The following is a 15,219-nucleotide window of genomic DNA, read 5'->3' as shown; positions in this document are numbered from 1 at the left end:
TTTGGAGCCATGATGTCCTGGCTGCTGTTCTGTAGAGTCTCTCTGCAGAAGGATAAAGGTCCCTTTTTATACCCACATCTGTCCTTTAGGCCATCATCCACAGGTCGAGGGAAGGTGGGATGAGCTCAATTGGCTTTCTATCCTAAGTCATGTGGTAATGCTCTTTAAAGGGTTGATATTGACTTCTAGGATTGTTGCATCCAATAGGTGGCACCAGACATCAAGTTATCTTCCTTATGAAGAGGCTATTTGAATATTTAAATTCTCAGAGGAGCATTGCATGACCTATAAGTCTTTATATACCAGCTTGGTGCTCCCCTTAGATACTCAGGTGTTTCTGTAACTTTTGTTGACATGAATTAAGAGAGGCATTGATTTAGGCTGCACCTCTAGGCTGGGCACATTCTCTGCAGGGTGTTATGTTATGTTAAAGGGAACCTGTCACCCCGTTTTTTGAGATTGAGCTATAAATACTGTTAAATAGGGCCTGCGCTGTGTGTTCCTATAGTGTATGTAGTGTACCCCGATTCCCCACCTATGCTGAGATATAACTTACCAAAGTCGCCGTTTTCGCCTGTCAATCAGGCTGGTCAGGTCGGGAGGGCGTGGTGACATCGCTGGTTCTTCCTCAGCTTTACGTTGGTGGCGTAGTGGCGTAGTGGTGAACAAGCAGCGCGCGATCTGCGCTGTAATCCCTTGCATCGGTGGGGGCGGCCATCTTCCTGGGGCCGCGCGTGCGCAGATCGAGTGCTCTGCTGCACGGGGCTTCAGGAAAATGGCCGCGGGATGCCGCGCGTGCGCATTAGAGATCGCGGCGGCCATTTTCCCAAAGCCGAGATGCAAACGGCGACTTTGGTAAGTTATATCTCAGCATAGGTGGGGAATCGGAGTACACTACATACACTATAGGAACACACAGCGCAGGCCCTATTTAACAGTATTTATAGCTCAATCTAAAAAAACGGGGTGACAGGTTCCCTTTAATATGAATCTGTGGTTTTAGGTAACTTTTCAGAATAAGCTGTCATATGTGTGTATATGAGGAATATTGCTATTTGTGATCATTATATTACTTGAAATCTTCATTTTTCACTAGTTTTCCCATCTGCAGGTTCTACAGGTAATTGCAGTTCTCTCTGATCTAGTTGGTGGAAAGTAGCTGCTATGATTTTTCCCACATACAGTACACAGAGAAAGATGAACTCCTGCTCTTCTTTCCCCATTGCACGGAAATAGAAGCAGTAGCTCATCTCCACAGAAGACATTGTACAGCAGTACTAAGCTATGAGGCTGTGAATCCAGCACTGAAGTGAAATACATTTGCTGAAAGCAAACAGATCTGTCTGTGTCTGCCTGGTATTGTGCAGTGCTGAGTGTTCCTCACTCCTCCTACCTCTCCCATCTCCATAGAGTTTAATAGGAGGTGTAACCAGACAACTCACTATGCTGGTAGTCCATTTTGATTTCACCAAGAGACCTTTTCGCTGTTTTAATAGCGAATAATCAGTTCACGAAACAAGGGAATGGTCTAGAGGCTCATAAATGGAAAAAGAAGCATATTTATTTGATCAAATACTTCAAACCTTCTTGTATTTATTTATAACATTGATTTATGTTGAAATGACAGTGACCCAGTTGTTTTGGCAGCCATACATACCCATGCTATAACACTCCCTCCTCCATGTTTGACAGGGGATGTTGTAAGCTTCGAATTATGAGCCTCTGCTTCCTTTCTTTTAACTCCTTCTTATAATTCTGGTAAAAGTTCATCTTGGTTTCATCTTTCCATAGAATATCGTTACAGAACCGGATGTCTTTTCTAGATGTTTTCTAGAGAAACCTAATCTGGCCTTGTTGTTCTTAACCTTCGTCAGGCTGCATAATTTTACAACGTTAACAGGCTGCAGAGGTACAACTGTACCTTCATATATATTTTATTGAAATTTGGCCAATATATTCTGGACCAAAACTGCAGAGATGTCACAAAATTTCAGCCCTCTACGGCTTTTCGAAAAAAAAAAGTTATTGCAATTTTAAAACGGAATAGTTACAATTGTACCTACTCAGCCGGACGAAGGTTAATTGTTCCCAGTGGTTGCATCTTGTGATAAACCCTAAGGATTTACATTTAGGAAGGCATTCCTTGATTATGGACTTTATCAAAGAGAAGTCCTTCTCCTTTGTAATTGTGTTGAGTTGGGTGAATGTGGAAAAGTGGTGTTTCTTTACCAAGGAAACATACCGTATACTATAGGATGTTCCATGGTCACCTAGGTATACTGATGTTGAAGAACTTGCCAGTGAATTCCTACTTTTTAGAGTTAGACTTTGCCAATTCTAGGTTTCGTGGTCTTCAAAGCTCAACTATGATTACAACATATATTCTGCCTATGGGTTGGTTAGGCAATGGTGGTGAGTTGAAGTGTTCTTTATTAAAATGCTTTATTATCGAACTATCTTCCATTTATAAAGGCATTAGGTCATTATTAGAGTCAATGGTCCATTCTTAAAATTATTCTGAGGGCCACTCTTTATCTTTGAAGAACATCTTCTTACAGTTGCAAAATCCACTTTATCATTGCACACACAGGACATGTCATCAGTAAAGGTACCGTCACACATAACGATATCGTTAACGATATCGTTGCAACGTCACGCTTTTGGTGATGTAGCAACGTTCCCGCTAACGATCTCGTTATGTGTGACAGCGACCAACGATCAGGCCCCTGCTGGGAGATCGTTGGTCGTTGGGGAATGATCAGGACCATTTTTTGGTCGCTGATCTCCCGCTGTCATCGCTGGATCGGCGTGTGTTACGCCGATCCAGCGATGTGTTCACTTGTAACCAGGGTAAACATCGGGTTACTAAGCGCAGGGCTGCGCTTAGTAACCCGATATTTACCCTGGTTACCATTGTAAAAGTTAAAAAAAACAAAAACAGTACATACTCACATTCTGATGTCTGTCACGTCCCCCGGCGTCCACTGTGTCACTGTGTGACAGCTCCCCAGCGACCACACAATGACTTACCAACGATCACGGCCAGGTCGTAACGCTGGTCGTGATCGTTGGTAAGTCGTTTAGTGTAAAGGTACCTTAAGGTCAAACATGTTCTTTGTGATTCAACCTATAAGAAAAAGACCTTAGTAACAAATGGCAAAAGTTATCTCTAGACATGACATAGTTGTCTTTAACAAGTCAAAAATATCCATTGTTGTGTCTCACAGTCTGTGCCCACAGCAGAATCCTCCTGATGGCCAACTAGACACAGGTCTAAGATTAAGATTAAGAACATTTCTATAAAGTCTGGATACACCAAAAAGTTAAACTTGTTGCTAATATAGCTAATGAAATGTTTTGTTTGCTGTCCATCTTCTTTCATTTTGCAGCACCTCGTTCATTAAAGAGTCAGTGGGAATAGTTTGTACTGAATTTAAGAGGAAAAATAAGTAATTAATGGAAAGGTGATGTTCCTTTCGTGCTCAAATTAGCTTAATTAGTTTCGAGAATTTCTCTGCGATGATGGGTTTTAGGATTTATTTTCTTTAAAAATTAGCACAAGAACTCTGATGCTTTTCATGATTCTCTGTAAAAAAAAAAATTGCAAATAATCTCCTATAATTACGAAGAACTTAGACAAGATGGAAACTATTTGCAAAGCTAAGGGGAAAAAAGTCCTGTATCCCATAGAAGACACATTTACAATCATTTATTAACACAATATTCTAGTACAGAAATTTGGTGGAGAAACCACCCAACATGGGGACAGGTTTTTTTTAAAATAAATTGAAATGTAAAAGTCTTGTATTTCACAAGCATTAGGTAAGTGGATGTCTGAATACTAGGCAGAATACTGGTCTGAATAAGTCTTGGGTTTATTCAGAGTACCAGTCACTTAAGGTGAATTTTCAGAATAAGATTTTGTCTGTGTGTATATGAGGAATAACACTATTTATGACCGTTTTACGACTTGTATCCTATATTTTTCACTAGTTTCACCATCCGCATGCTCTATTTCTAATACCCACTTCTCTCTGTGCTAGTGGCAGGAGACTAGCTGCTATGATATTTACATTGCACACAAGGATATTAGGGATTCCTGCTTTCTTTTCTCTATGTAACACGTTCAGAAGCAGCAGTAGCATGAAGGACGTTATACAGCAGCGATGGACAGTGTAGCTGTGAATCCAGCTTTAGGACAAATTAAGAAGTAACCTCCCAATATCCCTACTTGTCCTCTCCCTTTGTTTTTCCCTTTTCTTCCTCCTCCTTTCTCCATTGACTTCAATAGGGAGCTGTAAATTGATCTCTAAACTTATTTTTTTAAAGGAAAAAAAGATGACCTTAAGAAGTAGGAAGGAAGAAGAAAAGTTGCTCTTTTTTGAGAGGGAAAAAGCACGTTTCTCTAATAAGATATATTACAGTTTGCTTTATTTGTTGCGACTATTTAATTTATACAAACTTGATTTTACAAACTTATTCGGGTCATCTATAATGATAGGTAACTGGGCTTAACTGCTTTCCAACATTGGACAGACTGGTATGTTCAATGTCAGCTCCTCATGTACGGAGTGGGCTCAGGAGGCGACCCCTTAGCATACCCGGTATAAGCCAGCTCTGTTGCATAGCCAACATTACACTGTAACAGAAGCTGTTAACTCCTTAAATGCCACTGTCAATCACTGGTTTGTGGGCCACGCTGCTCCATGTCTCTATTCAGGGGTGGACATATAGATGGTGGAACCTGTGCAGCTGTACAGGGAACCAAGAGGTAAGGAGGCTCACCTTCATCACCAAAACTGCAAGCAGTTTCTATTACAGACACATTAAAGAGTTATTGAAATGAATGCAAAGGGTCCAAATACTGTTCTTGCACATGGGACCTCTTCTGTCTGTATCCCTTCTTCCATTGGCCTCAATATGAATGTGGAGTGCTGTTGGGCAGCCATGGCAACCAGGGGCCTGCTAAAGGCCACCGTGCCTGCCATGATGAAACTCTTGTGAAGCCCAGAATATGGGTGCGCAGAGCTCCTCACCATTCGGTGACCCCGCTCCGTAACATCACATGTTCCCCACTTCGTCTCTGAGTTGCGGTTGCTTCCACTTAATATCACCCACAGAAGATGAGGGGAGAAATGTCATGAACGGACTTGTAAAACTGGTGGCTCCTTTTAACCCTGCTGTTGTCTTCGGTCTGGGGAGACCGATTTTGAACTTTGGTATTTTTTGGGGTGTTCAAGATGCGGTTCTGAAACTTGTGGTTGATTGACTTAAATGAGGATGGGTCGGTCGGCCACGGGTTTCAGAGCTGCATCTTGAATATTTTAAAGAATATTGAAGTTCAAGGTCGGTCGTTTTTGACCGAAGACAACAGCAGGGTTAAAGGACCGTGCTGGTATCAGTGAGCTCTGCACCACTAGCCATTTTCTAACTATTGTTAGTAAAGGCAGGCGGCATGACGAGGGGCCATATTCCATCCGAGTAAGACAATTTTTGCAAGCGACAACTAAATAGCTAAGGGAACAACTGCAGTAGAGTAATGGTAAGGCTTGCTAAGTTTATAAAATTGATGCCAGTGTGAATTGATTATGAAGTATTACTTACAAGAAAATGTGCTTTCTAGATACTGCTCTGGCAAAAATTAAGAGACCACCACATCAAATCCCTGCCATGGGCAGCCCAATCTCCAGACCAGAACCCCATTGAAAACCTCTGGAATATAATCGAGAGGATGATGAATAGTCACGAGCCATCAAACAAGGAAGAACTGCTTACATTTTAGCCCCAGAAGCAGTGTGAAAGACTGGTGGAAAGCATGCCAAGACTCGTGAAAGCTGTTATTAAAAATCATGGTTATTCCACAAAATATTGATTTCTGAGCTCTTCTTGAGTTAAAACATCAGTATTGTTGTTTCTAAATGATTATGAACTTGTTTTCTTTGCATTATTTGAGGTCTGAAAGCACCGGGTTTTTTTTATTTTGACCATTTCTCCTTTTCAAAAACAGAATGCAAAATTTATTGCTTGGAAATTCGGAGACATGTTGTGAGAAGTTTATAGACTAAAAGAACAATTTACATTTTGCTGAAAAATATACCTATAAAGAGAAAAATCAGACAAACTGAACACTTTGCAGTGCTCTCTCGGAGCTGTATATCTCACACTGAGGTCACAATTGAGTTTCAACAGTTCCTAGATTTTATCAACCTCTACGAGCAGATAAATGTTACAGATGACTCTTGAGGATCTTACCTTTAATAGTAAACCATCTCTGTTTATCTCGTTTTTTCCCCCACTTAATTTGCGAGTTGCACTTGTCTGTCTATCCTAAGGTGGTGAGAACTTGTGCTTCAGCCTTAATTATAAAGGAGAGGTGGTGTAGAATAGAGAAATCGCTTTTGAAAAAGTCAATTGTCATGCTGCTTTGACTTGCTAGAAAAAATGTTTATCAAAATCAGCAAATTGAAAAAGCTTTTTTCTTTCGTGTTAATCTGGAAATGCACTTTTTACAATGTGTTGATTAGGTCCTTGAGAAACTAATGATACTATGAATCCTGGAGACTACCTGCAAGTTCATGATAATTGCAGTTCACAGTAAAGAGATCTTTTTGTGCAGTCTTTGGGACAAAAATCAAATTGGTTTTATTACCCTGCCATCTCAGACTGGTTATGGGTGAAGGTGATTTCGGCTTTATCATGACAGAAATGGATTTATAGCTTAAGGGAAATATATTGTCAGAAAACGTTCTTCAGTTTGCATCTCATTTTTATGTTAAATGCATTATTTTAATAAAATGTTTGTAATGTTATTCTAATTTTTCATTTAAATATGTAAGGTCTAAATATTAATCTTGCAGTTCTTACACTAAAATACTGAGCCTCCATAATATACTTTCTGTTCTTAGTGTTAGGCCGGAGTCACACATGCGGGAAACACATCCGTGTCTTGCATGTGAAAACCAAGCTCTGGCGCTGGCACTTGGGAGCGGAGCGTGCGGCTCCATGTATTGCTATGCGGCCGCACGCTCCGCTCCCAAGTGCCGGCGCCAGAGCTTGGTTTTCACATGCGAGACACGGACGTGTTTCTCGCATGTGTGACTCCGGCCTTAGAGGGAAATAAAACAGATTAATTATTCAGAATGGAAAGTCTACTTCTAAAGCAGATAGATGAAGCTGCAACCCATAATGAGGTCCTGGTTATGGGGGACTTTAACTACCCGGATATTAACTGGGAAACAGAAACCTGTGAAACCCATAAAGGCAACAGGTTTCTGCTAATAACCAAGAAAAATTATCTTTCACAATTGGTGCAGAATCCAACCAGAGGAGCAGCACTTTTAGACCTAATACTATCTAATAGACCTGACAGAATAACAAATCTGCAGGTGGTTGGGCATTTAGGAAATAGCGACCACAATATTGTGCAGTTTCACCTGTCTTTCACTAGGGGGACTTGTCAGGGAGTCACAAAAACATTGAACTTTAGGAAGGCAAAGTTTGAACAGCTTAGAGATGCCCTTAATCTGGTAGACTGGGACAATATCCTCAGAAATGAGAATACAGATAATAAATGGGAAATGTTTAAGAACATCCTAAATAGGCAGTGTAAGCGGTTTATACCTTGTGGGAATAAAAGGACTAGAAATAGGAAAAACCCAATGTGGCTAAACAAAGAAGTAAGACAGGCAATTAACAGTAAAAAGAAAGCATTTGCACTACTAAAGCAGGATGGCACCATTGAAGCTCTAAAAAACTATAGGGAGAAAAATACTTTATCTAAAAAACTAATTAAAGCTGCCAAAAAGGAAACAGAGAAGCACATTGCTAAGGAGAGTAAAACTAATCCCAAACTGTTCTTCAACTATATCAATAGTAAAAGAATAAAAACTGAAAATGTAGGCCCCTTAAAAAATAGTGAGGAAAGAATGGTTGTAGATGACGAGGAAAAAGCTAACATATTAAACACCTTCTTCTCCACGGTATTCACGGTGGAAAATGAAATGCTAGGTGAAATCCCAAGAAACAATGAAAACCCTATATTAAGGGTCACCAATCTAACCCAAGAAGAGGTGCGAAACCGGCTAAATAAGATTAAAATAGATAAATCTCCGGGTCCGGATGGCATACACCCACGAGTACTAAGAGAACTAAGTAATGTAATAGATAAACCATTATTTCTTATTTTTAGTGACTCTATAGCGACAGGGTCTGTTCCGCAGGACTGGCGCATAGCAAATGTGGTGCCAATATTCAAAAAGGGCTCTAAAAGTGAACCTGGAAATTATAGGCCAGTAAGTCTAACCTCTATTGTTGGTAAAATATTTGAAGGGTTTCTGAGGGATGTTATTCTGGATTATCTCAATGAGAATAACTGTTTAACTCCATATCAGCATGGGTTTATGAGAAATCGCTCCTGTCAAACCAATCTAATCAGTTTTTATGAAGAGGTAAGCTATAGACTGGACCACGGTGAGTCATTGGACGTGGTATATCTCGATTTTTCCAAAGCGTTTGATACCGTGCCGCACAAGAGGTTGGTACACAAAATGAGAATGCTTGGTCTGGGGGAAAATGTGTGTAAATGGGTTAGTAACTGGCTTAGTGATAGAAAGCAGAGGGTGGTTATAAATGGTATAGTCTCTAACTGGGTCGCTGTGACCAGTGGGGTACCGCAGGGGTCAGTATTGGGACCTGTTCTCTTCAACATATTCATTAATGATCTGGTAGAAGGTTTACACAGTAAAATATCGATATTTGCAGATGATACAAAACTATGTAAAGCAGTTAATACAAGAGAAGATAGTATTCTGCTACAGATGGATCTGGATAAGTTGGAAACTTGGGCTGAAAGGTGGCAGATGAGGTTTAACAATGATAAATGTAAGGTTATACACATGGGAAGAGGGAATCAATATCACCATTACACACTGAACGGGAAACCACTGGGTAAATCTGACAGGGAGAAGGACTTGGGGATCCTAGTTAATGATAAACTTACCTGGAGCAGCCAGTGCCAGGCAGCAGCTGCCAAGGCAAACAGGATCATGGGGTGCATTAAAAGAGGTCTGGATACACATGATGAGAGCATTATACTGCCTCTGTACAAATCCCTAGTTAGACCGCACATGGAGTACTGTGTCCAGTTTTGGGCACCGGTGCTCAGGAAGGATATAATGGAACTAGAGAGAGTACAAAGGAGGGCAACAAAATTAATAAAGGGGATGGGAGAACTACAATACCCAGATAGATTAGCGAAATTAGGATTATTTAGTCTAGAAAAAAGACGACTGAGGGGCGATCTAATAACCATGTATAAGTATATAAGGGGACAATACAAATATCTCGCTGAGGATCTGTTTATACCAAGGAAGGTGACGGGCACAAGGGGGCATTCTTTGCGTCTGGAGGAGAGAAGGTTTTTCCACCAACATAGAAGAGGATTCTTTACTGTTAGGGCAGTGAGAATCTGGAATTGCTTGCCTGAGGAGGTGGTGATGGCGACCTCAGTCGAGGGGTTCAAGAGAGGCCTGGATGTCTTCCTGGAGCAGAACAATATTGTATCATACAATTATTAGGTTCTGTAGAAGGACGTAGATCTGGGTACTTATTATGATGGAATATAGGCTGAACTGGATGGACAAATGTCTTTTTTCGGCCTTACTAACTATGTTACTATGTTACTATGTTAGAATGGGTGGTGGACACAGCTCACTTCCTCGCCCTCCCTGTACTGTGACCTCTGCACAGGTAATGGAGCAAACTCACGACACTATCCCACAGAAGTCAATGATTCGTTTCCAGTCTACAGTTCCCTGTTGGTCCATGTGGTGGCTACTCCTAAAACAAATTTCTGAACTGCTGTTAACATAACGAAAAAGCAACTTGACTGCCCCCATAATACCGGAATTTCCCCGGGATCAATAAAGTGTATAGTATCATATTGTATTGTTTCGTTAATCATGTACAGAATTTACAAGTCTACAATTAGATTAAAAACAAATTAGAAAAAACTAGAATATGTTTCAGTGTCTGAAAGTAAGATTCATTAGCAAAAGTTGGACTTTGTAAGTTCTTTTACCAGTTCTTTCTTTTATTTCAGGTATGTTTGATAATTGCTCACACGTGACCAGCGACCGTGGCTGGTCTGTCGGGATTCGCCCAGCTGTAGTAGATGCAAAGAGAGATGCACGTTTCTACTTCTCACTCCGAACTGACCGTTCTCAGAGTGCTACAGTCTTGATGTCTCCACATCGCTACAAGCCTGGTACCTGGACTCATCTGGCTGCCATTTATGATGGACAACAAATTTTGCTCTACATCGATGGAGCTGAGGTTTCTAGGGCCAAAGGTCTCTTGGGTCCCCTCCATAGTCACTTTATTTCATTATGTAGATCCCTTATGCTTGGAGGAGACAACTCAGAAACGGGTCACTGCTATCGGGGACACCTTTTCTCCTTACGCCTGTGGTCAGAGGTTAGAACTCAATATCAGCTGAGATCAGAAGCCCAGAGAAGAACTTCTGAAACTTTGCCACTAATGCAAAGTCATTCCATACTGTCTAGTAATATATGGAGTCTATATAAAGATGGAGCCTATCCAGAAGTTATACCAGGACTTGTGCCAGGAAATGAAATGATCTCCACTATTTCACTCCCTCTGTGTGGTCGAACATTTTGTGATTTACCAGAGGTGACTAACGGGTATAGCAGATCAGGAGTAAAATGGGAAAAAGTGGTCCATTATCGTGTGGTAAATGTGTTGGAAGATGATGGCTCCAGACCTTTGGTAAGCACTGAACAGATTGAGAGACAGCATGAAATCTTGGCCAATGCTTACAGTCCGCATGGCATCCATTGGCAACTCAATGTAGTACAGATTCATAATTCCAGCTTACGGAATCGAGTAGTATTGCCTGGATGTGAACCAGGCAGAGTTGGCAATAATCAGTGTGACCCTGAGTGTAAACACCCCCTTACTGGCTATGACGGTGGAGACTGTGGTTTCTTCAGGCCTTGTAGTTCCAGTAAGAAGGGTGATGGGGTGTGCCACCTTGAATGCAACACAGCAAGGGATGACTATGATGATGGAGACTGTTGTCCAAACAAAGAATCTGGAAATAGTACAAAGACATGCTTTGATCCTGATGCAAGGGGAAGGTAAGGAATTGATAGTTTTATACTCATAGATTTTTTTCCCAAATATTGTTAAGGATCTAAAAATGTAAGATAAAGACATTTGCAACCAGGATGTCCTATCTGCCTGATGTCATTTATCCCTTGACACTAAAAGGGTCATTGTGAAGGATAAGTGAGGGGGAGCCAACGGAGAGTGGGGGAGCCATTTTGCACAATAATTTAGGGTGCCAACCTCCGCGGCAAGGTAGGGACACTCAATTAGGGTGAGTGGAGGGTGAGCTAGCATAGGCTTTTTCCCTACCCCTACCCAATAATCTCCATAAATAAAGAATTGTTCTGGGTATCCGGTTGTTATTCTAGTTTGTAATTGAGTTTTTTTTTTGGAATTGTTTGTTTGGGCTCCTAAGGAGAATTTTGTTGGCTGTCATAAAACACAGACCACCATTTATAAGGACATACCCTCCTTCTGTTCACTGATTTTTTTGTTTCACATCCTCCTGTTCTTTTCTGATCACCGCGGCACAACTCCTTCTCTTTATTGAACATTTAATATCTGACTGGTTGTGTTTCAATACCTAATTAGGGATTGCTAGATGGCATCCAGGGTGAGCCGACGGTGAGCGGGGGCGCCATGTCGCGTACAAGTTAGGGTGCAAACCTCCTCTGTTAGGAAGGGTGCAAACAGGGTCCTCATCATCAATCCACTATTTGGACCTGCTGGTTGCGGATATTTGAAGAATTTGTCTATATTCATAATTAATTTTTAATGGTTGAAATACAATTTAGTTTTAGGTATTAGTTTATAGCTTTCTGACTTGACAGCGGATTTGTAACCAGATTTCACAAATACAAACTGCATATACTATATAGATTCCTTAGGCCGGATGAAACTAGTGTACTTAATTTAAAAATCCAGGTTAGAATGGCTGTATAATCCTGATATTAACAGGACAATTTTTTGAGCCAAGCTCATGAGTCCGGGTTTATTTATTCTTTACCCAACCACCCAAATTTTATATTCCCAAATGTAATTTAAAAATACCCTATACTCACCGCCCATACCAGCACCTTACCAGCGATGTTGGCACCTGGTCTCCTGCGGCCCGATTCACATTGTTATGCCACGTGAGATCTGCAGTTGATCAGCAGTCGTTAATGGGTTGCTGTGCAATGGAAGCGAGAGCATAGCAGCGCAATAGTGACTGCTGGACTCACAAGGCATTACAATGTCACACGAGGATTGGGAGACCTGGCACGATATTGCTGGATCGGTGCCGGTACAGGAGATGAGTATCGAGTATTTTTCTTTTATGTTGATGAATATTGTATTTAAGAAAGGTTTGTCCTGTAATGGACAACCCCTTTAAGAAGACTTGGGCTGAGTGTTTAATCTAGGGTTCCCTTTGTATGCGGATGCTTTGTCTTGGCAAGTGGACTCACAAAATGTAAAGGGGAATTCCAGTGTTCGGGTGAGAAAATTGAAAGAAGACATTACACACATAACAACACTATGACTAATACTATCTTCCAAAATTGTATAATTACTTTTTATTTCACCTTATTGCTCCTAATATGCAACTTCTTGGTCTAGCAAAAGAGGGCATGTGTTTGGCAGTTTCCTATGTGGTTAGCAGATAGGAGTTCCTATGATGCATTGCCGATATCTATTCCAGGCCATTCTCCTCCCCTGTAGTCTCCACCATCTTGACATTTCATATTATACTCATCTACTGCTGAGTTTCTTATATTAGTCCCCAGTTACAGCCTACTATAACTTTTAGAACTAGAACTAAGCATGCTCGATCAGCAAAGTGAAGTGAACCACAGGTTGTAACCCTGCTAGATAAACAATTTTCAAACTGGACGGTGCGAATATGTGACCATCCAGGATGAGAACCACTGGGAGAATGAGCTGCTGCGAGAGCACCATCAGAGACTAGCTGTGACGTCATCGAGATTACCGCCTGTCGCTGAGGCTGCGTTCCCAGCCAGGCCCTGAACTGCGGTGACCTCCAGTGAGATCCCCGCTAGCACAGTGAGAAAAAGTCTCATGGTGCAGAGGTGAGTTCACCGCAGTTCACCGGGAGAAATTTTTTATTTCTCCTGGTGAATTCTCTGAGCTCAGCGCTGTACCATGAGACTTTTTCTCATGGTGCTAGTGGAGATCTCATGACAGCATGGCAAACACTGGATGTTCAGGCCCCCCATTCAAGTGAATGGGGTCCGGGTTTGGGTCAGGGTACTGTTCTGGTTCCCAACCTGAACTTTTTTTAACTGTTCGTCTGAACTCGCCGGACTCAAATCCAGGGGTCTGTCCATCTCTATCCAGGACTTCAAATTTGAATAAGTGCAGCCAGAGCCCTGGGCAGCTTAGAGTTCATGGGCCCCCTGCATTCGATGCATCATGTGACATGTCACATTGTGTTTTTGGGAGGTCATGTGATAGGTCACATAATGAACACACAGGTGCTCTGATGCATATCTGCAGATGAAAGGAGACAAAAAGTGCAGCGTGCTCATTTTTTCCCATATATATAGCCTCTATACATAACCATAGAGGATACTATGAAACAAGGACGACATTATACATAACAAAAGAGGACGCAATAAAGTACAGGGTGGCAATATACATAACAAGCAGGAATGCTATGTAATAAGGGATAGCGGTATGTATAACAATAGGGAATGTTATGTAATAAGGGACAGTGCTGTACAAAACAAGAGGAAACCCTAAGTAATAAGAGATGGTACTATACAAAACAAGAAAGGATGCTAAATACTAAGCAACAGTTCTATTCTGTTATGATACTGGAGTGGCACTTCTGGAAATCAGCAGGAGCAGATGTTCTCCGAGATAGCAAACGGTTGTAGGAAACAATCTGGAGATAAGTGAGAACAGTCTCGGTAAGAAAGTTCAGGAGCTGGAGACTTGAACTAGACTAACAGCTAGACACAATACCTAAGCAATGAGTGAGAGATCCATGTGGCTTTACGTAGGCCCAAACATGAAACAAGATGGATTCCACCAGTTCAGAATCTGCCATCCTAGGAAAGGGCAACTGCAGAACAAAACGCCTCCAGTGGTAAGAAGTGAGATTGCAACACAATTATTAAGGTGAACAATAGTAACCACTAGTGGTCAAACTGTAGAAGGATAGCAGGAACCCTGCTATACAGAGCAATAGGCTATGCTATATAATAAGGGACAGAACAATACATAACAAGAAAAAACCCTATATACTAAGGGACAGCACTATACATAAAGGTAAACCCTACAAACTAAGGAAAGGCATTATACATATTAAGGGAGGGTTTTATTACAACCAAGAGTATTACTACCATCTCTGTGGAAGAAAAGCTGCATTTACAGTGAAAGATAATCGTGAACAAGTGTTCTTGAGCAAAATGTTCACTCGTCGGGTGAAATGACGCTGAGCAAAATATAATCGTTCTCGGCAGCACACTATCCTGTGTAAACAGGACTAGCACTATCATGCACCATGGCAGCCTATGCACACTGATATATCTATTATGTGTATTTATTTTACTCATTTATAAAAGCACCCTTAATTCCACAGCACTTTACAGACATTATCATCACTGTCCCCATTGGGGCTGACAATCTAGATTCCCTATCAGTAGGTCTTTGGAATGTGGGAGGAAGCCGGAGAACCCATAGGAAACCCACGCAAACGCGGGGAGAACATGCAAACTCCTTGCAGATGTTGTTCTTTGGTGGGATTCAAACTCAGGACCCCAGCGCTGCAAGGCTGCAATGCTATCCACTGAGCAACCATGCTGCCCCTATTACATTATCTCTCTGTGTGCATCCTTTCCTGAGGTCTGTCTGTGTACACAGGCCACCACTGATAGCGTTCTATAGGCACCTGGGCACCTAGAAATAAACCTTAGAATTAAAAATTCCTCCATTCTTGAGAACAGAGAGAATTTTCAATAAGATGTAAATTATAAAGTCAGTGCTTCTGTTTACTAGCGCTTTAGAATTGTACCCATGGGACGCACCTTTAAGGATTTTTACTTAGCACCGCATATTTTTAATAGGAGTCAAGTTTTATATCTTGGA

At 41.3% G+C, this 15,219-nt stretch overlaps 1 protein-coding gene across 1 annotated transcript in view; it reads left to right on the top strand.

Annotated features, from left to right (window-relative positions):
• The window catches only part of PAPPA2 (pappalysin 2), a 242,117-nt gene that overhangs the window by 55,558 nt on the left and 171,340 nt on the right, over positions 1 to 15,219 (top strand). Inside the window, exon 3 of the mRNA XM_069737803.1 lies at positions 10,100 to 11,156. Within this exon, the coding sequence (XP_069593904.1) occupies positions 10,100 to 11,156 (1,057 nt within the window). The remainder of the gene's footprint in view (positions 1 to 10,099; positions 11,157 to 15,219) is intronic.

This window comes from Ranitomeya imitator, chromosome 8 (genome assembly GCF_032444005.1).
Source record: "Ranitomeya imitator isolate aRanImi1 chromosome 8, aRanImi1.pri, whole genome shotgun sequence".
In the NCBI taxonomy this organism is placed as follows: domain Eukaryota; kingdom Metazoa; phylum Chordata; class Amphibia; order Anura; family Dendrobatidae; genus Ranitomeya; species Ranitomeya imitator.
This window is presented reverse-complemented; position numbering and strand designations above follow the sequence as displayed.